Raw genomic sequence first — 23236 nt, 5'->3', positions numbered from 1 at the left:
AAATCGTCAGGAAAACTCTAAGCATTGACCCCTCCCTCCTCGGTAGTGCCTAGCTCCATAGCCTCTTCATCCATACCTGGACTTTTAAAACTTAAACACAAAATGAGTCTAGTACTCAATAAGCAGTACACCATGCTGTTAACTTATTAATCCCACAATCTTTTCTTTTGAAAAGATGCATACATAAAACATTTGTTGATTCTTGCTAATGCTTTCATGTAGAAACATTTTAAGGCATAGCTAAACTTTCATGCATAAACATTTCTTTGTTTTCATGCATAAACGATTCTTTACTTATGCATAAACATTTCTCTAAGATAATTTTACTTTACATTTCACTTTTTTTGGCCAGTACACACTATTACACCCCGTATGTTGGGGTTAGTGGTCTTTTAGACCCGGATCCCGCCCGTGGCCACAGGTTGGGAATCTCTTTCATGAGGGGCAGCACTGGGTGCACTACCAGTATTACTTACCTGCATTGCAATCTTCCAATTCTTTGGTACCATTTTCATCCATAAGCTTGTTACGTACTTTCATGCATTCATTCATTTCCTTGCAGTCAAACGTTTTCATTATCTTTCCCTAGTCCATATGCATATGCGTTTCTTTGAAAAGAGTGTTTCATGTCATGTTACATATAGGTAAGACATAACTATTTAAGAGAGAGCATGCATAAAATCTCAATATGCATTACCTTACATACACACAATAATAAACAATAGTGTGCTTAACAGGGTCTACCAATAACAGCTTGTACATAATATATACTTTCTTGAAAAGAATATTTGAAGAGAGAGAGGCATTCTTTCATAAGAGAGCTTTGTGTAATGAGTATGGTCATAACTACTTACCTCGATGCTTTACTAGTAGGTTCCTTGAATTTTGAAAATAAACTCATATTCAATGAAATGAGATAAACATATTAATATTCACTTCACTTTAAGCTTTACTATTCGACACCCTTACGCACTCACTTAAATTCCAAATTGGAATTAAAGTGTGTTCCTTAACCCCTTAGCTACATACATGGCACCAAGTCAACCATTGGTATCCTCATTCCGATATTTAAAGAACTCATGAAAGCATATAACTTGTTTGTTGTCCCTTTTTAAAGGCTATGATTTCCTATACAAGGGATAGATAGGAATCATAAGTTAAAATGTATAGGATGGTAGGAATTTATTTAAGAATGGTAGGGAACGAGAAGGTACTACCAAATCTAGAATTTTTATCAAAATGACATTTGGACAACTTGTAACATCATGTGGAAAGTAACTCTCACAAAAGACGATGCTTACAAGAGGTTGGTTTTTATCATTTGTTTTTCAAGGGTTTTTCATACTAAAGTTTATCTTTAATTAAACAAAAGGTGTGAAGTTGAGCAAGGGATGAAATAGGCTGTTTTAGGCTTTCAAAACAGAATATTTTCAGAATTTTTGTAGTACATGGACAGCTAGCAAGTCTTAGTACATTCATGGTCTTAAACATCTCTCATTTTAGCCAAAACTCAACCACAATTAAATAATACAAGAGTTGTAGAAAACTAAAGAAAGCTTCAAATATTTTATGAAAACATAGCATAATTAAAAAGGTATAACACTTGGCAACTTGAAATTCTAAGGTAAGCTTACTAGTTTAGATTTAAAACTGTTAGTGGCTTACTTAGGCCATAAACCTTAGGGAGAACATGTCTAAAATTATAAAATTTAACTCCATTAATTTAACACATAAAGGTATAATAAATCATGGCTTAAACTCAAGAAAATGACTACAAAATTTGCCTTGCAAAGTCACGGCTAGAACACACAAAACAGAGCACACACACACACACGGTTTCTTCCTACATCTATATGTACACATCAAGGATCAGCCAATCATCACTTGAGGCTAAACAAGTTGACTAAGAGAATATACCATTTCAAATATTAGGAACACACGTCAAAACAACCTCAAGGCACTCGGTCTGTCAAGAAAACAGGGGTTTTGGTTACTACCTACTAGATCAATCAATAGAGAAGGCAACAAGAAACAGATCTAGGAGATTTTCACACAACACTCAGCTAGCCCAGAATTTGAATCCTCAATTACAAGGCACAAACTTTCATAGAAAAACCCCAAATCACAAGAAAATCTCATGGAAGGAATATCACCTGATTTGGCTCTCTTTCAAGCCACGGAACGAACGGCAGATGAGAAGAGGAAGAGAAATCCAAAAGATTCAAGGCTGGAACACAGCAGAGAATTCTTAAAAACAAACCCTAGGTTACCCATAGATCTAAGATTTCAAACTAGAGATTAGAGCCATAGAAATTTACTTACGAGGTTGATTTCCTTGGAGATTTTCGGTGGAGATCTTAGGTTTAAGAAATGAGAGAAATCAGCTTGAAGAAATGAGAGAGAACGCGTGAACTAGAGGAACCGAGAGTCTCTCGTGTGAAAGAAGGAGACTTGAGAAGTTTTCTCTCTTGTGTGCCTTGGAACCGACGAGTGTAGAAAGAATTTACTTGTCTTGCCTTGGAAGCTGTCGTGTAGGAGAAGGAAATGAATTCACTTGACTTCTTGAGGAAGCTACGGTTTTAAAGAGAAGAAAAGTCAATGGATTTAAATCAAACCTGTCCCATATGCTAGGGAATGAATGGTGGAGATCAAGTGTGGGGAGATCAAAAGAGTTTGGGCCATTTCTTGAGTAATTAAAAATTAAAGGGTTTGAAAGAAATATTGTAAGATCATAAAATCACACCCTTGAATTATTTAATAACCCACATAAAATAAAATACACCCATCTTAAAATAAATTAATAAAATCATAAAAGTCTTTATCTCAAAATATTTAACTTAAAAAAATATTAATAGGTGATGTAAGGACCTACGTAGTAGGATTCGCATATTACAACTCTCCCCCCCTTAAAAATAATCTCGTTCTCGAGATTGAACGTACCTCAAAGAAAAAGGGTGGGATATTTATCCCTCTTGTCGTCTTTGTGCTCCCACATTGCCTCTTGTTACGTATGGTGGTTCCATATATTTTGACCATCGGGATTGTTTTGTTGTGAAGTACTCAAACCTCCCGATCCAAGATTTGGACTGGCGCTTCCTCTTATGAGAAGTCCTTGTGCACCTGGAGGGGTGCATAATCCAACACATGTGTAGGATCGTGCACATATTTCCGAAGCTTTGAGATATGGAAGACATCATGCATTGCTGAAAACTGTGGAGGTAGTGCAAGTCGAAAAGTTACTACTCCAATCCTTTCAAGAATCTCGAATGGGCCGACATATCTTGGGGTTAGCTTGCCCTTCTTGCCAAATCTCGTAACTCCCTTCATTGGAGCTACTTGTAGGAATACCTTGTCTCCTACCTCAAAGTGTAGCACTTCTTTCAAGGGTGTGATTTTATGATCTTACAATATTTTCCTTCAAACCCTTTAATTTTATTTACTCAAGAAATGGTTTAAACTCTTTTTATTCATTCCCTAGCTTATGAGACAATTTTGATTAAAATCCATTGATTTTTCTTTTCTTCCCCTTGAAGAAGCCAAGTAAATCTCCTTTACCCGTAGCTTCCTCCATAAGCCAAATTAAATCTCATTTCCTTCTCCTACACGTCGGCTTCCAAAGGACAAGAAAACAAATCCTTTCCTTTCTCTCTTACACCAACCGACAGCTAGAACAAGGCAAGGGAAAAGAAAACCCTTCCAGCCCCTCACCGTGCGATAGATGCTTCTCTCCCATTCCATTCCTCCTCCAATCTCAAGCCAAGCTTCCAATTTTCTTCCTTCCCAAGAGGGAAATAGTAAGGTAAGAGCATCCCCAACCCTCTCCCTTGTGTATTTCAAAACTTAGCCATGGTTTAATCAAGTGGGTTTCTCTTGATCGACTATTGATGTTTGGTTTTGGACTTCCAGCTAAGGGTTTCGTGTACCCTCTGTTTCCCTAAGCTGAATCTATCTTCACCTTCCTCATTTTCGTGTTTCGAAAGGATTTCACCAAACGTAAAAACCCTAACTCAACCCACTCAGGTTTTGTTGATTTTGGGAGACCCATTGAATTGTTTTGGCTTGGATCGTAATTTTAGTTGTTGTTTATGTATTAATAAACATTAAAGCTCTATTTTCCTGGTCAGACCGAGTGCCTTGAGGTTGTTCTGCCGTGTGTCTCTTATCATTGAAATGGTATATTTTCTTGTTTAAGTTGGTTGGTCACAAGTGATGAGTAATATATCTATTGTGTAAATATGTATATGAAGGAGCCGTGGGGTATGCTCTGTTTTGGTGTGTGTTCCAGCCGTGTGTGTTATGTTCTGTTTTGGTTCTAGCCGTGTGTTATGCTCTATTTTGGTTCCAGCCGTGTGTTATATCTGTTTTGGTTCCAGTCGTGTGATGCCCTATTTTGGTTCTAGCCGTGTATGGTTGTAATATACCTTGTTGTATTCCTTCCTTGTGTTTTATCAAAGCTTAAGCCATGTTTTAATTTTGTTAAAGTCATTTCTCTATGTGTTAAATTAATGAAGTTCAAGTTTATAATTTTAGACATGTTTCCCTAAGGTTTATGGCCTAAGTAAACCACTAATAGTTTTAAATTTAAACTAGTAAGCTCACCTTAGAATTTTAAGTTGCCAAGTGTTGTACCTTTTTAATTATGCTATGTTTTCAGAAAATATTTGAAGCTTTCTTAAGTTTTCTACAACTCTTGTATGGTTGAGTTTTGGCTAAAGTGAAAGATGTTTAAGACCATGAAAATACTAATATTTGCTAGTTGTCCATGTACTACAGAAATTCTGAAAATATTCTATTTTGGAAGCCTAAAATAGCCCATTATATCCCTTGCTCAACTTCACCCCTTTTGTTTAATCAAAGATAAATTTAGTATGAAAAACCCTTGAAGAACAAGTGACAAAAACCAACATCTGTAAGTATTGTCTTTTGTTAGAGTTACTTTCCACTTGATGTTACAAGCTGTCAAAATGCCCTTTTGATAAAAATTCCAGATTTGGTAGTACCTCCTCGTTCCCTACCATTCTTAAATAAATCCCTACCATCCTATACATTTTAACTTATGATCCCTACATATCCCTTGTATAGGAAATAATAGCCTTTAAAAAGGGAAAGCAAGCAAGTTATATGCTTTCATGACTTCTCTAAATATCGAAATGAGGATACCAATGGTTGACTTGGTGCCATGTATGCAGCTAAGGTGTTAAGGAACACACTTTAATTCCAATTTGGCATTTTAAGTGAGCACGTAAGGGTATCGAATACTAAAGCTTAAAGAGAAATGAATATTAATATGTTTATCTCATTTAATTGAATATGAGTTTATTTTCAAGATTCAAGGAACCTACTAGTAAAGCATCAAGGTAAGTAGCTATGACCATGCTCCTTACACAAAACTCTCTTATGAAAGAATATCTCTCTCTCTTCAAATATTCTTTTCAAGAAGGAGTACATATTATGTACAAGAATTTCTTGATAGCCCATGTTAAGCACCTTATTGATTATAATTGTGTGTACGTAAGGTCATGCATCATGAGATTTTATGTATACTCTCTCTTAAATAGTTATTTCTTACCTATATGTAACATGACATGAAATACTCTTTTCAAAAAAACATATATGCATATGGACTAAGAAAAGATAATGAAAACATTTGACTGTAAGGAAAGGAATGAAAAGGAATGAAAGCATGAAAGTACGTAACGACCTTCTGAATAAAAAGGTACCAAAGGATGGGCAGATTGCAAAGTCGAGTAAGTAGTACTGGTAGTGCACCCAGTGCTGCCCCCCATGAAAGGGATTCCCAACATGTGGCCACAAGCAGGATCCAGGTCCAAAAGACCGCTAACCCCAACACACGGGGCGTAATAGTGTGTACTGGTCAAAGAAAGTGAAACGTAAAGTCAAGCCATCTCAAATAAATGTTTATGCATGAAGCAAAGAATCGTTTATGCATGAAAGCAAAAAAATGCTTATGCATGAAAGTATAGCTATTCCTTAAACTGTTTATGCATGAAAGCATTAACAAGAATCAGCAAATGTTTTATGTATGCATGTTTTCAAAAGAAAAGAATGTGTGATTAATAAGTTAACAGCATAGTATACTGCTTACTGAGTATTAGACTCACTTTATGTTTATGTTTTAAACGTCCAGGTATGGATGAAGAAGCTGTGGAGCTAGGCACTACCGAGGAGGGAGGGGTTGATGCTTAGAGTTTCCCTCACGGTTCGACTTTGATGGTAATGGTTATGTTTTTATGATGGGTCTCATGTTGGGACATTTTGTTGGGTTAATGTTAAGACAATATGTCTTCAGGCATGATGTAAATACTATGATGAAGTGATGGTAATGGTGTAACTTCTATGGTAGGGTGATGGTAACCCCACATACAATGGTTAACACATTTTTGTATGTGTTGTAGGAACTGAGTCCCCTTTTATTTAGAACTAATTATGTTTGATGAATGAATGATATTGAACAGATCATCTATCAGGTGTTCTTTTAAACTAGAAGTATAGAGTACATGCGTGACACGTTCACGCATATCCCTTATTACCCCCGTAGAAAAAAAATGCATAATAAATAGTACTAAAAATGATAAGAAAAGAACAGGTTTATAGGTCGCGGCCTCGTCCTAGGACTAGGGCAGGGTTATGACAAAAAGACCTGCTTGGGCAACATCATCCATGCATGTAAAACCATGTTTAGCCAATATTGCACCATATAAAGCACCAGCATAGGCAACCAACTCAATAAGGCACGCAAGATCGTAGCTCCCACAACCCTAATCAACCTTAGTAATGGTTGACCTCCGCCACCTAGTATCTTAGCAGGGCACCAAGGACCTTGCAAGGGTAGTACCTTTACAAGGCAACAAAGGACCTTGCATGGTCTAGAATCTTGATGGGGCAAACGAGAGCTTTCAAGGGCTAAAACCTTATTAGGGCAATAGAGCTCTTGAAAGGGCTGGAACCCAATTACCATGCACAACTAGGACCTTAGAAGAGCTAGTACCATTCGCTCTCTTTTTCAAAGTTTAGAAACAAAATTTCAAAAATAAGCTCATGTCTACACCAGTTATGACAGAAAATACTTTCTTCTTAAACAGAATCTCATGAGTAATGCAGAACAAATAACTGAGGTAGTTCAAATTTCTTTTCATAATCAAATATGTACATTTTTCAAAAATCACCTCAGCTCATTTTATTTTAATGCAAAATCTAGCATAGGAACCCCGCTTACCTGGACTTCTTAGCTTTTTCAGAATTTTCCTCAAAATGTCGAACAATAATTAATCATCACCTATAAAATAATCACGAAATTCTCGTAAATTTCCAATTAATCTCATATTTTTATATTTAATCCTAAGCTTCTAAAATAACCTATTCAATTCCTCAAAACCTAAAATTCTCATAATTCCCAAAATATCCTCATTTTCCCAAAATCATCGATATCCACTTAATCGAATTCGTACCGAATAAGAAGTTAATCAAGCAAGTATTAAAATAAATATAAAACTCAATAAAAATTAATATTCAAAATATTTAAAATACCAGCAACATTTTATAAATAAAAAGAATACATTGGTTACTAAAATTTCCATAAAATAAGTCATGAAACACTCCTCTCTTAAAAAAAGGTTTACTTCCTTTACTTAACAATATTATTAAAATAAAAATATAATATTTATTGAAACTTAAAGCAAAACTCATTTAAACATAAACCCAAAAAAAAAAAAACTTCTCACCCGAAAACATTAGGTTAAACCTACCTTCCGTGTATATATATATATATATATATATATATATATATTAGGTCAAAATTAGTAAGTACCCAACCTAGGTTAAAACTTTCCATATATATAATCTATATATAAAGTACATATATATAACTTATAAGCATAAACCAAACAAACAAACACACGGGATTAACACATATGCGGCGACAGGAACTTATCCAAGGGAAACCGAGGCCCGCGTCAACTGTGAGGCGCGACGGGCTGGCTAGAGGGACTATGGTGGCGCGGCTGAGGAGCAGGAGTGCGGCGGAGATGCCGTCAAGTTGGGCTGAGCACGAAAGAAAGAAAGAGAGAGAGCAACCGAGAGGGAGTGAGAGGGTGATAAGCAAAAGAAAGAGTGATGGGAGAACGGAGAGAGAGTGTGATCATGGCATGAGGAAGAAGATAATACCAAGAAGAAGAGAGGGTTGTATGGCGGCGACGCATGGTGGTTCCGGACGAGAAACAAAACACTAAGCTGTTGATGCTCTGTTTTCTGGAGCTAAAACAAAGTATGTCGTGTGTTCCTCCTTCAACGGCTGGCGATGGTGGTTGGCTTTCCGTGGTGGTGAGGACGGCTGGAGGGTGGTGCGCTATTGCACAAAGGAGTTGCTATCAGTGAGTTCAGGTGGCAGAGCAGCGGCGTCGCGGAGAATCAACCCATGTTGCGCAATGGGCTTGGCCAGTGATTGGGTGTTGCACGGCTTGGGGTGGCTCTACGAGACCAAGGCGGAGGAGTGTTCTGCAGTGGCTATCTTACGGTGTTGGTGGTTGAGTGGGTCACGGCGGCTGCGATGGCTTCATTTGGCATGCAACGCGGTGTACAAGTAGGAAGGCAGAGGCTTCCTATAGGTTGGCGGGGTGTTTTCCGAGTGGATGAGGACCGGGCTGGGCTGTTTGCAAGAGGAGTTGCTGCGTGAGGAGTGGCTATGCTAGCAAGTAACGGGAGGTAGTCACGGTGGCTAGTAGTGGTGCAAGGCAGATCTCCGTGTATGGCAAGGAAAAAAAAATGTTGGTTGGTCTGGGTTCTCTTGTGGTGACTGTGAGGAGGAGTTGCGGCTTACTGTTTTGCAGAAAGTATGTATATATATACATAAGGGTGATTGAACATTTAAAAAAAAAAAAAGGAAACCCTAGAGATAAGAGAGACGTGTGTGCGGATGAAAGCTGAATCGTGTGTGTGGATGCATGTCGTGGACAAGAGGATGACCTAGGGGAGAAAAAGAAAATAGACGGAAAGGATAAAACGTGCGGAAGTTAACGTGTGAAAAAAAATAAATAAATGAATAAAAGAATTGAGCTTGATTGGATCCGGGTGTTACATTATCTCCATATATTTTTCAGATAATTTTGATGGTTCAGCTGGAGAACAAGAGTAGGAAGTTTTAGCGAGGTGTGATGATCGAAATGGAATAAGTGCCTGAGGGTACAAGTGCTTATTTGAGAGTCGTAGTTAGTAAACAGATTTTATTTTTCGGGTATTTTGATTTGATGAGTGCAGGATAATTTCAAATTTTGGAGAGTTTTTAATTTATGTTACTGAGATTTTCTTTATTGTCTCCATGGAGGAACTTAGATATTTGGATTGATTAAATGGATTAATATTTTATGGGATTTTCTAGATTTTATAGTGTATTATTTAAGTTGATTTTAGGTATTAAGAGTTAACTCTCCGGACCTCCGGGGACGGGGCGTTACACTCATACTGCTCTCTTTCAGATCTACTAATATAATATGCCAGCAGCTGAGGTAGAAGGAGGAAAAGCCATCAGACCCAGGGGCTCTATCATGGTGAAACTGCTGTCTTCTGTTGGCATGGGAGGTGCTAAGCTTCAAGTATGCGGAGGGTACTGCTGTTGTATGAAGTCCGCAACAAGGGGGTTTGGAGGTTGGCCATGAGGCTTGAGCGAGGCTAGGTGGCAAGGCCGGCATTTTCTGTCTATCTTGAATGTTGAACTAGATGTCAATTGGCAGGGGACATGAGGCCATGCTCAACGTAAGGTGCGGCACTGGTGGTTTGGGTCCTTTGCTGGCCGTTGGGAGGAAGAGAAGTTGCTCTATCAACAGTTTCTATGTATCCTACGAAGATTCTGGTGGTTGTCGATGTTTGTCACTAAAAAATCGTGCTTTGGTGCAAACTGTGCAGACTACGGGGACTAGCGACTGACTGTTGTGGTTTAGAAGATTCCTTGCACTTTGACTGCTAGTCCAGAGCTGGGCTATCACAGTCCACGAACGGAATACATGAGCATGGGACTTGGGCCTTAGTTTTATTTTCTTATATGCTTTTAAGTGTGTTAGCCTGGGTTTATGTAGGGATCATCTTTTTATATACGAGCCAAGAGCTCTAGGATTCATCATCCAAAAACTTAATGAAAAATTTTACTTTCCTTTTCTTATTTTTTTCTTCATTTTCTTTCTATAGAGGTGCTCCCTCAAAATGAGTAATTTTAATATATTTTGTTCCTAAGTAATGTGAGGTGTGTTACAATTGGTATTTGAGAGACACCAATCTTTGTGTTATCAAAATCTATAGAAGAAATTTTGGCATCGTTACTCAAAATCAAGGAGTTGGAAGAACCAAATCAGCAAGGTAAGGTTACGAAATCCTTACGCAACATATGAATGATTTTTGGAACGACTGTAATGAAATGCACCAAGTATTTCGATAGCGTGTAAACGAAATTGGGAGCAACTTTGAACAAAGCCTCAAAGAATTGGAGGATCAAATCAATGAAATATAAAAGGAACATGCAATATAAGAAGAAGAACATGGAGCTACAGTGGAAGAAAAAGATAAAGTTTCAAAAGATTCAAGTTTTCTTCAAGAATAAGGAGCTCAGAACAATCGGTTCGTTGGCTCACAACCCCGACAAAACCTCCTTCTCCACCATCAGAAACCCAACATTTACTTTTAACAACTGAGATGGGAATTTGACCCCGGTGGTGGTGGTGTTGACTCTATGTCCTCACCGCAAAAACCCATCCAAACAATATTCCAACTTGCAGATCTCTCATTTCCAAAAAAAAGCGATAGGTGTAACCCTAGCTTGAGCTTTGTACTTCACTTTAGTCCATCACCCCACGGTTATTTCCAAGCCCCCCACTCCACCATTACAACCAACTGAAACATTACAACCGACTAAAACCCCACAACAACTCTTAACTCGTGACACCCTAGTCCCAACAGCTCACAGTTGGGACAACAACACCAGTGGAAGACTCTCATCCTCGATCTCCCTGAGCACCCCCTACGGGCGAACCTCTCACCAACGGGTCCATATCGGGTCCATCTCGTGAGGGAGAGATCACGGCGTTGCTCGGCGCCAACGGGTAGGGAATTCTTGAAATTAAAGTAGATATGAATGGGGTTGATGTGAGAATTGGGAAAGTGGTCCCGCGGAGAGACATTGGCAGAGACAGAATTTTGTACCTGGGAGCTTCAGTCAGGCCCTTCCTGAGCAACATGGAGATCCAAATCGAGATCGAGGGGAAGGTCATGGTAACCATGAAGCAAAATAACGAGGAGCAACATCTCTATGTAATCTCTTTTACATCGATTATTTCCTTCGGAGCAAACACAGCGCTATGGTGTGATTAGAGTGCCTTTGTCCTCTGTCGTTTATTCAAGAAATTGGATGAAAGTATTGAAGGTTCAAATGGTGATGAAGTCGAACCAGCGGTTTCAATTGCTACTGCAACCAAATATTCTCCTGCATATACACACTCTGAAAACGATCTGAAAATGAGAAGAGAACTTCTGAGATTTCTGAGTGGTAAGAATTTTTTCACTCCCTTTATGTTTGATGTATTGTCGCTGAGGGATATAGCAATCGATGGTGGAGGTGATGGTGGGGTCCTGAGGGAAGTTTCTCACCATCCATCTGTTGAGCATATTGATAGTAGTGAAATCGATAAGATGGAAGTTGGTGGATTTTTCATGCAGTCCATGAATAATTCTCTTACTATATATGGGATGAGACTTTGTAGGTATTGGGCGGCACACCCTTTATTTGATAGAAACTTGATGTTTGCATGTTTTGATGTTGTTTCTGAGATCACAAAATTGATGGGGTTTACTAAGACGACATTGTTTTATATACTCTTACTATATAAGATGCCTGCTCCTTAGTTGTTCGAGGAAATACCACTTAGGGGTGTTTTTAAGCCCTTTAATTCTCTTACTATATATGATGTTGTGAAACCAACCATTACTAACCCACATTTAGAGGAAGCCATGTATTGCACTCTTAGATGGATACACAGCCTTGCAGGAGGTGAAAAGAAGGATTCATTTTGGTGGATTATTGCTCAGAGTACTGCTGCATTAGCTGAGGATAAATCACAAAATGTGATGGGTGTTGGTTATCCATTGGATATTGTAGTTTACAGTGCTTTAAGGGCCGACATGAATGATTGTGCTTATCCTACTTGTATTGTGTTTATCACCTGCCTCCTTGCCGAGAATGTTAGGGATAAGAATCCGAAAACTCATCTTCCTCTAGTACCAATTCAATGGCCTTTTGATAGAGGAAAAGGACTAGACTACATGAAAGATAACCTTGTGTTACCAACTTTTGAGCTAGCATGTAATTAGAAGGGTGGGTTAAAGCATGATAAGGTGCCAGCTTCAAAAAGAAGTGATGTAACACCCAGACTCAGTCAAGCTCATTTTATTTATTTATATTTTTTTTTTACATGTTAACTTTCCTGCATGTTTTTTTTTTCGTTTATTTTCCACCCCTAGAGTTTTCCTTACGTCCACGACATGCATGTTCTAGCACGTCTCCTGCTTTTTTTTCTCTAGGGTTTTTGCCATCCACGTCTACTCCTCTAGGGTTTTCTTTTCATGTTCAATCACCTATATATATATATATATATATATATATATATATATATGAAGAAAGCTCACACTGCTGCCCTCCCATGCAAAACCGTAGCCCAGCAATTCCTCCTCTTTGCAAACAGAGCACCACCCTCGCAGCTCACCTAGCTACCACACAAAACCAACCTCCACAAGCCACGACCCATGCCGTCCCAGCATCACCACAACCGGTCCTCACCCACTCAGGAAAAAAAAAAAAAAAACCACCCCAACCTCACAGGAAGCCCTTTCTCGACAAGTAGTTCTACTGTGAGCAGACCTTGCTCCACTGTACACCACTGCAAGTGCACCACCCACGTGAAACCGTAGCTTCCTCTTGTTTAGCCACTGTGCAGCTCCATAAACTACCGTGCGCCAAGCCGCCAGCCCTCGTATGACCATCATGAGAGGCCCCTATTTTAGCTCCTGAAAACAGAGCATCAACAGCTTAGTGTTCATCTCGTCCGGAGCCACCACGCGTCGCCACCGTACAACCCTCTCTTATTCTCAGTATTATCTTCTTCCCCATGCCGTGATCACTCTCTCTCCATTCTCCCATCACTTTCTCTTTTGCTTATCACTCTCTCATTCTCTCTCAGCACTCCGTCACTTCCTCTCGATTGCTCTCTCCCTTTCTTTCTCTCGTGCTCAGCCCAGCTCGACGGCATCTCCGCCGCACTCCTGCTCTTCAGCCGCGCCACCACTGTCCCTCTAGCCAGCCCCGTAGCGTCTTACCCCTCAACGCGTGCCTCGATTACCTTGGGTAAGTCCCTGCTGCCGCTACACCTATATTATTCATATGTTTATGTTCATCACTAGTTTTTTTTCATAAGGTGTCTTTATATATATATATATATATATATATATATATATATATGTAAAGTTTTAACCTAGGTTGGGTACTTACAAGTTTTAACCTAATATATATACATATGGAAAGTTCCCAGTTTTAACCTAATGTTTTCGGGTGAGAGGTTTTTTGTTTTGGGTTTATGTTTAAATGGGTTTTGCTTTAAGTCTCATTAAATATTATATTTGTATTTTGATAATATTGTTAATTAAAGGAAGTAAACCTATTTTTCTTAAGAGATGAGTTTTTCATGACTTATTTTATGAAAATTTTAGTAGCCAATGTATTCTATTTATTTATAAAATGTTGTTGGTATTTTAGATATTTTGAATATTAATTTTTATTGAGTTCTATAATTATCTTAATATTTGCTCAATTAAATTCTTATTCGGTACAAATTCGATTAAGTGGATATTGATGGTTTTGGGAAATGATGATATTTTGAGAATTATGATAATTTTAGGTTTTGAGGAAAAATAAAATAGGTCATTTTAGCATCTTAGGCTTAAATGTTGAAATATGTATTCGATTGGAAATTTATGAAAAATTGCGTTATTATGTTATAGGTGGCGATTAATTATTGTTCGACATTTTTTAGAAAAATTCTGAAAAAAAGCTAAGAAGTCCAGGTAAGCAGGGTTCTTATGCTAGGCTTTACACGAATTATTGAGACTGAGGTTGACTTTCTGAAAACTTTGCATATTTTTTGATGAAATGAAAACTTGGAAAAAAAAACCAACATCGGTCGTTTATTTGCATACTCATGAAATCTGTGTGGAAAAATGAAAAATATTTTCTGACATGCATTGTGTAAACATGAGCTAAATTTTGTTATGATATCTCTGAAATCTGAAAAAGAGTGATATTTGATAATTCTGAAAAATTGTGCATTTATTTAGATAGATTCTCTGACTTTTTTTTTCAGTATGTAAGAAAGACCTGGTTATGTTCTGGTACTATGTTCTGTTTTGATATGGCATCTGAAAACCTTTGGCATGGTGTACTGATTTTGTATTTGACTCTGTCTCTGCTCTGCTCTGTTATGCTCTACTCTGTTTGGATTGGTACCAACTTCTCTATCTCTGAGTGCACCCACTTTGGAAACAAAGTGGTTTTATTGTGGTCTTTCCTGTGTGCACACTCGGGGCTCCGAGAAGAATAAAGGAAAGATTTCACCTCTGTCTTTGCCCAGTTTGACCACCGGGGATAGCACAACCCTACAACGGGGGTGAAACATGGTCTCTAATCTGTGAAATGCTCTGTTTTGATGTGATGATGATGCTCAGTTTATGTCATGCCAAAGTACTTTGGGTTTTACTTATCTTAAAACCATCGCTCTGTTACTTTTGAAAACATATTATGTTCTGCATGAAAACTCTGAAAAATATTTTTGTTCTACATGCTATACTTTGTAAATGCTCATGTTTGCACGCTAGTATATGTCATCTCCTTACTGAGTTGTTGATAAGTCACCCCCTTATCTTCATAATATTTTCAGATGATGTAGAGAGTCCAACTGAGGACCTGGATTAGAATGGTGAGCATGATTAAGCTGAGGAAATGATGTTAAAAGAAGGAATGTTGATGTCCATTAGATTTGAAGTCTTTTAGATTTAATTATATCTTGGGTTTAGTAAGACTTATGAAATTATCAGTTTAGTTTGTTATGACTACCAGGAGATTTTGGACCTCTTAATTTATTTTTGTTGCGGTAACGACCTTGCAAAGTTTTCAAGATGTTTATAATTTAGAAGACATGAGATTGAGCTTTGATTATAAAGTTTTGGAGATTTATTTTAGTTGTGTTGGGAAATATGTTTTTAAGTAACAGGTAGTAATTCTCCAAACCACTTAGGTTTGGGGCATTACATGTGAAGTCTCGAGCCATTCTCAGGACATTTTTTATCAAGTATTTTCTGGGGTGTTACAGGCCATATGGAGTGGTTGTCTGGTTTAGCGGCATTGGAACTCAACCTGTCCTAATGGGTTTTAGGAAGCAAATTGAAGATTTGGGAAGGGCAATGAGTTGTTTCAGTTGTTTGGGAGAAAATAATATGCACAGAGCTGCTAGTACTAAGCAATTCTTTGAAAATAATTCAACAGGCATTAATCATAGTTATCTGGCCAAGGAATCTGTGCCAAAAGGTACACGGCCTGTAACTATCCAGCCTATCGCTATCCCTGCCATTCCACTAAAAGAGTTGAAGGATGTTATAGATAATTTTGGTACCAAGGCTTTAATTGGCGAGGGCTCATATGGAAAAGTATATCATGAAATCCTAGCTAGTGAGCAGGCTGCAACCATAAAGAAATTAGATTCCAGCAAACAACCTGCCCAATAAATTCTAGCATAGGTCTCAATGGCAAAAAGGGAACCCAACCCTTTTTGTGTTGATTTTACCTCAATCAAAGGTAAGGTTAGTTGTAAGAGTTTCAAGCTGAACATGTGTGGTGAAATGCATCAAGAGACCATCGAAACTGAGGAGCATGTTTTTCAAATGGCAAGACACAAAAAATTGTTGCATCAAAACTTGGGTTGCCTTTGGTTTTCAAATCAAGCTTCGATAGAGCTAACGGAACATGAGATTGGTGTATGCAACAACATCCCTTCATGGTGTTAGTATTATAAAACATGAAGTGGTTATTGGTACAAAGAAAATTTTGATTTTTTACCCAGGGGTTGAGACAGTTGTGGGCAAGGAAACTAGCACATTGTGGATAAGGTGCTTCTATGGGGATGGTTTGTCACAATCCATGAACGGAATAATGGGCCATGGGCCAATTTAATTTCATTTACAATTTTATTTACATTGATGCTACCTGTTATTTGGATTACAATATAGCTAGTGGGCCTTGGGCCTTATTTCTATTTTCTTGTATGCCTTTAGTGTGTTAGTCTGGGCCTATGTAAGGGTTATCTCATTTATGTATGAGCCAAGGACTCTAGGGTTTATCATCCAAAAACTTAATAAAAAATTCTAATTTCCTTCTCTTATCTTCTTCATCTTTCTATGGAGGTGCTCCCTTCGAAGTAAGTAATTTCAATATATTTTATTCCTAAGTAACGTGAGGTGTGTTATATGGGCATGCTTGCTGGTCTGTAGGTGGGACTTGGTTTGCCAGAGAGCTGGCTTGCTATGTTTGGTGAGGGAAAAACAGGGGATGGGCCGAGTTTGTTTGTTGTGGAGTTTCACTTTTAGTGGCTGTCGTGGCTTTGGAAGGTGGTTGCTGGTGGTGCTTTCATGACCTTGAGCGGAGGAGCCGTGAAGGGCAATGGGATGCTGCTGTGCGTGATGATCATGTGGTATGTGTATCATATGTATTTGAGGCAACCCTAGTGCAGAAGGAGAGGGACTTGTGCATGGGGTCTGGTTTATAGGAAACGGGTTTGGTTTGATCATGTGGTTTTTGGATCTTTATGGCAGGTTGAACGGTGGGTCCTACGGTTCCACTTGGTTCCGTGGCAAATCCGTCGGACTATTTGGGGGCTTTTAAAAATCTCCTTGAGCTTAACCACTTTAATGAGCTTAACCAAATTCTTGAGCTTGTCGATATTTTCATGAACAGATGAGTTATTTAAGAAATTCTAATGTGTTGGGTCTTTGAGTCTAAAATAAGCTCAACTCGTGAAAAACATCTTTCATTAAGACCTAACCCATTAAATATTGGGCCACTTGTTTTATAAAAAATTAAATGGAATTTAAACAAATTACTAGGCCTGATAAAAACCCTTAATCCAGCCTTTGGACCAGACGGTCTATTCAAAATTATCCAATAAACATTGGTTGGGCTTCTCCAAAATATTGACATGTTAATAACATCCAAAACTATCACATAAAATATCAACGCTTTAAAATAAAGTCTTATGCATATGGGCTACCTTAATAAATTCATGGCTCATGAGTTTATTCATATGGTCCAATAAAATTAATTAAAATCTAATAAGATTATCCTCATTTTATTTCTAAAGGAAAATTCTATATACTACACTATTATCTCACTTTCATCTTACTATATAAGATGTGACATTTATCATCGTTAGATGATTTTTTATTGGATAATTCTTTATCACTCAATTGTAGCTTACATAGTAGGATGGAAGTGGGTTGGGAGTATAGTGTGTAGCATTACTGGTTCCTAAAATATTGGTCCAATTGTTACAGGCAAGTCATGGACTCAGATCCAAAATAGTGCTTGTGTCAACATGATTCTTGACGGTTGGAGATCACCTTCAAATTCCTGCATTGAAATCAAGTTCTCATCGAAGGATCAGGGGCTATATCTCAAGACCTGGCTTTGTCAGCCTTATATGCAAGAATTGCCACTAGTACATCACTTCCCACGCCCTTGAACATCACTTGTTCATGCAAATTTCCATAAACTTACCATTTAGTGTAATACTTTATCTGTCAGTAACATCACTAGTAGACAATTTATCTCCATAACAGATGCCTCTTCCTTCTGTTGAGAAGTCTCACATAGTTTAAGAATAAACTCATTCTGGTCTTTATAAAGAGTTACTATACTCCTATTAGACCTTTCATGGAGAGAAATTAGTGTTTTTATATGATATTAAAGCCAGGTTAACCTGTGACTGATGATGGACTCCTGCAACCTACCCACGATGATGTTACCAGAAATTCAGGTCCAAACGTGAGGGAGCGTATTGAGAAGTCTCACACGGCTTAGGAACAAACTCATCTTAGTCTTTATAAGGAGTTACCATGCTCTTCCTATTATTACGAGGAGAAATGAGTGTTTCTATACCTTCAAGCAAATCTTCATCAATCCGAGCTTCTTTTTGCAATATTTCCTCCTCCATGGAAGAGTTACAGTAAGATGTAATAATAGGACGCTTAAATTCGGATCATGGAGAACTAACCAAAGTATGTAAAGTTTTGGGAAAAAACTGAAGTTATCAAAACAGATAATCTTGTACGGAGACAAGAAAATACACTCTCACCAAAGCTGAAACCACCAGGAAGAGACTCTACAGCACCGAATTGATAAAAAGAAAGGCATGGCCATAGTTAATCGTATAAAAAAAATGGGACCAGTACTACATTAATTTACAAATCCTTGCCTTAGTTTTATATTGGAGATCATGGAGGAGATATTCACTTGCCAAATCGAATAAGAACAATATAATGTACTGAATGATCTAGTTTTTGAAAAGTTCGGTGCAGATTTTACAAATCCCCCGTCTGTCTGTTGGAGAATCTTTTGCACATGTTTCCAACCAAGCCCAATTCTAGTTCACAAAAGCAAAAGCTAAAAAAAATTCCTAAATTATATAAGAAATTAACCATGACCATCCCTTCCACTTGATTCAAATACAGCACGTCTCGTGGTTTTTCTTCCCAACTTCAATTTTATTTTGTGTATATTTCTCTTGCCTAGCTACTGTTTCATTGTTCTTTACATGTACCCAAAAAAAAGATATTTTCCTTGAAATCTATACATCAGCAACTATTCACTTTCACATCCTATACCTATAGTTTTTTTTTTCATAGAGTGTGTGGGTGTTTTTCATAGAGTATGGGGTATTTTTCATAGGGTATGGGTATGAGATAAATAGTGACTGATGAGAAGATTTTTTCCTTCCCTTAAGGGTTCAAAACGTAGTTCTTTTGCATAAATCAATTTATTGATAAGCTGATGATTAGATGTAAAACAATAAGCCTCGTTTGGTTACAAATTTCATCTCATCTCATCTCATCTCATATAATCATTACAACTTTTTCAAACTCTTACACAAATATAATAAACAATTCAACATTTTTAAATCTCAAAATAAAAATAATATTAAAAAAATTATATTCTAATAATATTTTATTCAATTTTTAAAATTTATCTCATTTAATCTCATCTGTGTAATCAAACCAAACGAGGCCAAAAGAAAAGAGGGTTAACTAGCCCATTACCAAAATTATTAGAGGATTAAGCTAAAATAGTTTGAATTTTGACACCTACGTACCTTCCCTAAGGTTGGGGTGGGAAGGAACTAATCTTAATGTGTAGCTTAATATTTGAATAAAATTTAAAAAAATAAAATAAAAGGTGGAGACGACATAATTTGATGGAATCAATAATGCTCCCAACAACATGCACATGGCCATGCTCCACCTTATCCATCACTCCCGAAATAATTGCCTCAATAATAAAGGCATGCACAGTACATAGAATCTCATCATGCATTCGTTGAGTCATGACAACAAGAAAACCTTGACATTATTAATCATGCATACAATCCATTCAAAATAAACAAACTTACACATGAACACTAGCAAAGGTCTTATGAACATCTTCTATATTATTGCTTCTTGTTCCTAAAAGTTCTCGAATATGTCTCTCATATGATTACAATGGAAGAAACAAAAACAAAAAAACCGAAAAACATGGTACAGAATTATCCAAACTCAGTGCTTGACCGCACAGGTTTGAGAAAAAGGGGGAAAAATGTTCAGCTTCTGTTCTTGCATTTCTCTACTGCTCTCGGTGCTGCAGAAATTTGATAATTTAAACGAATATTAGTGACAAATTTTGGGGAATTTAAGGTTTCTCTAAAATTGGAATTACTTTTGACGCGCGCACTGCATTTTTTTTTCTTTTGTAGCCTTATTTATATATGCTCATATAATAATTAAGACCAGTTGCCATAAACTTTATGTACCAAATGTTTGAGTTACTAACCAAGTCCAATGGCTTCGGATCCTTTCATTATTCGCAAACGCTTGCAAGAATCAACAAACATCCTGCAAAAGTACAAGACCAGAACTTGATTACTGTATTCCTTTATCTAAGATCAAGATCTCTTCGCTCATTATCATCCAACGAAAAATTATTCTCATCAGTCACTATTTACCACTCTACTCTATGAAAAACACGCTCACTCTATGAAAAATTATTCTCATCAGTCACTATTTACCACTCTACTCTATGAAAAACACGCTCACACCCATGAAAAAGCTACAGATGTGAAGTATGAGAGTGAATAATGACTGATGCATAGCATTTCTCTTATCCAAATATGAGAGAAATAATTGCATAAAATAAAATAGGTCTTACAAAATGTCGTAAAGACTTTTCTTTTCCTTGAAGCCTTTAAATTCGAAGATCTATTTTCCAAAAGATTATTTAATGAGGAACAAAGAACTTACTCCCATGGCACATCGCCTACAAGCATCCAATCTCCGTCCTTGTCCTCATAAGTGGGCACGTACTCGGAACCATTCAAAAGATCTATCAACTTGCTCTCGTTCATGAAATCCTTCATTAATCCTTGTGACCCACAATTACCTAATTCATTCCAAAAACCAAAATACACCATTAATCAAATTAAAATTAACTCAGTTTATACACACAAATAAATAAATAAATATCCTTTTAAGTTGGAGAAATTTTCTTCAAGTTAATTACCAATGGTAAAGGAGCTGAACATTTTGCCCAAGGCAGCAGAGAGTTCCTGGTAGCTCTTGTACAGCTTCAAGTCCACTTTACGTAAATATGGTGCACCATCCATGCTAACCTTAACAAAGGCAGCAGCACTGCTCACGCTGCCCTTCTCGGCTGCTTCGTCTCTAGTGCTACTGTTCTTCTGGACCGCCACGATGTTCTTTCGGAATGTTCGTACGGGTGGCCAACCCACAACTTGTGCCCTGAGATCCAGATCGGTACGTAATAAACACGATTAATATAAAGTTATTTTTTCAACTAAATTAATAATTCATAGTCTATTCGTAAGTTTTCCAACTTGTTGTAACATCTAAACAATTAATTTTTTTTTTTGTCTGAACCTTTTCCCATTACAATCTATTAAAGCCTCTTTTATAACGGTGTATCGTCTCCTTCCCTAAATATAATAAATAATTTATTTTTTTATATTTTAAAATAATAATATTATTAAAAAATAATATTCTAATAATATTTTATTTAATTTTCTACTTTTATTTAAAATTATCTCATCTCATTTATCTATCTAAACAGCAACTAACTCTTTGTAATTCAATTAATTAGTTAATCACTTAGGTCGTGCGACGACCTAGTTGTATAGCCTGTAATTGAGTTTTGAGTATCTTTTCCCTTGTCGTTGCTTCACGCCATCAAATTGTTTGGCTGTCGACAAAAGTAAAAAGATTCCAAATGTTTTGTTTTCTTCCTACATCTGCCCGACAACTTACCAAAGCCTTGAAAAAGGCCTTTGAACTGTCACGAGTCTAGATGCAAGTACATAGATGGTTAGGAAAAAAAAGCAAAGACGTAAGTACATAGATAACCGAGAATTGAGTAATAATTTAATAAGAATAATCATATATAAATACCAATAATAAATTTTATTATAATAATAGCAAAAATGGCACAAAGGCCGATTTCATGAATTAACTCCTCAGGAGTTCTCAACCTATTCTTCCAAACAGATAATAAGTCTTGCCTATAATAACACTGTTCATTGATTTTCAACAACGATCCTATAAACTCGATTCAAACAATCTGGATTTCCGATATATATATATATATGCATTTATTTACGAAAAGTGAGGATTTCAAAGATGCAAGCCCATCAAGTACGTACACAATAAAAATTAAACAGAAAATAAAGCTATGAAATTTGAAGAACAGGTGTGTAGATCTATGTACGTACTTGGCTGCTGGGGGCTTTGCAGGATCAGTAGTAGTAGTAGTAGTAGAGCGTGGTAGAGCAGTACTCTTCTCCTTCATCTTTTCAACTTCGTTCTTGGCCGCGGAAGAAATCTCTTTGGAGGAAAGATTAAGCTTCAAATCAACGGTTTCTGAAAACCCTCTTTTCGAACTATTCTTGACTGCATCGCCATCATTTCCACCTCCGCCGGGTAATCCGAGACGCAGTTCCGTCTCTTCGAAATTAATCATGCTGTACTTGTCGCGATGATCCACCGCCAAAATGCTACTCATTTTTACACCAAAAACCTCCAATACTAGCTAGCTGGTTCGATGATCCTCTCCTTTTTCTTTTTTCCCTTGTCTCTCTCTCTCGCGTTCTTTTTTCTTCGTCGCAGCGTTTCTTATTCTCTTGCTAATGTCGGTAAGAGAGGGTACATGTGAAGTATGGGAAATATGAGAGTGTTGGAAGAAGGCCCGAATCAGGGGTATTGTGGGATAATTATATTGTTGTGGGTGGTGATGATGTCGGGTTGTGGGGGACGTTTTGACGGTGCCGATTTTGCCACGTAGAGGTGTTATCGTTAGATGGACCGTCCGCCGTTGGTCTGGAGATTGATGTCATGGATGATGTCATCATGCTCAGAATGATTGTGGCAAGGCAAGTGGACAGATCCAGTTGGCCAGTAATCCAAGAATAGTTTGTTCATGGTTACCTCCTAACAGCTTCAGTAATCATCGAACTCGTATAGAAATCAGAAAGATTCTTTATTTATTTTTATTTTAAATGTTAATTTACAAATTTATTTATTCATATTATTGATTTAAACTTTATCTCATTAGAGCATTCTCATTGGCTTGACCAAATGAGAAAATTATCTAAAATTTAGATAACTTGTATAAAAAAACTCTATATTGGATTGGTCATCTTCAAAATAATTTACATTTTTGCTACAGTAATTGGTCAAATATAGAGAATCATAATTGGTTCTCCAAATATTAAAATACTAATTTCTCACTCCAAACAAACAAATTAAATTAATTAGAATATAATTACCATTTAACATTTAGAATATAATTATTATTAACATTTGATAATACTTTTTTAATATT

The 23236-nt window shown here is 37.1% G+C and overlaps 1 protein-coding gene across 1 annotated transcript; it reads right to left on the bottom strand.

Moving 5' to 3' along the window:
• Window positions 1-19687: 19687 nt before the first annotated feature.
• On the bottom strand, window positions 19688-22604 carry LOC108995220 (auxin-responsive protein IAA16). Its single transcript, XM_018970733.2, has 5 exons — window positions 22128-22604; window positions 20906-21144; window positions 20647-20785; window positions 20180-20241; window positions 19688-19987 (listed from the first exon to the last, which is right to left on the bottom strand). The coding sequence occupies exons 1-5, from the start codon at window positions 22415-22417 to the stop codon at window positions 19950-19952; spliced, it is 768 nt and encodes a 255-aa protein (XP_018826278.1). The 5' UTR covers window positions 22418-22604; the 3' UTR covers window positions 19688-19949.
• Between the last annotated feature and the right edge of the window lie 632 nt (window positions 22605-23236).

This window comes from Juglans regia, chromosome 11, assembly GCF_001411555.2.
Source record: "Juglans regia cultivar Chandler chromosome 11, Walnut 2.0, whole genome shotgun sequence".
In the NCBI taxonomy this organism is placed as follows: domain Eukaryota; kingdom Viridiplantae; phylum Streptophyta; class Magnoliopsida; order Fagales; family Juglandaceae; genus Juglans; species Juglans regia.
The sequence above is the reverse complement of the archived record's forward strand: the minus strand, read 5'-3'. Positions and strand labels throughout refer to the sequence as shown.

Bases quoted from the DNA above. Each gene is read 5' to 3' on its own strand.
- LOC108995220 (XM_018970733.2), bottom strand. From the start codon at position 22,417: ATGAGTAGCATTTTGGCGGTGGATCATCGCGACAAGTACAGCATGATT. The intron at 20,786-20,905 runs GTAATTAACTTG...GGAATGAATTAG, and splicing joins GTTCAGCTCCTTTACCATTG to GTAATTGTGGGTCACAAGGA. The intron at 19,988-20,179 runs GTTAGTAACTCA...AAATTTCTGCAG, and splicing joins ATCCGAAGCCATTGGACTTG to CACCGAGAGCAGTAGAGAAA.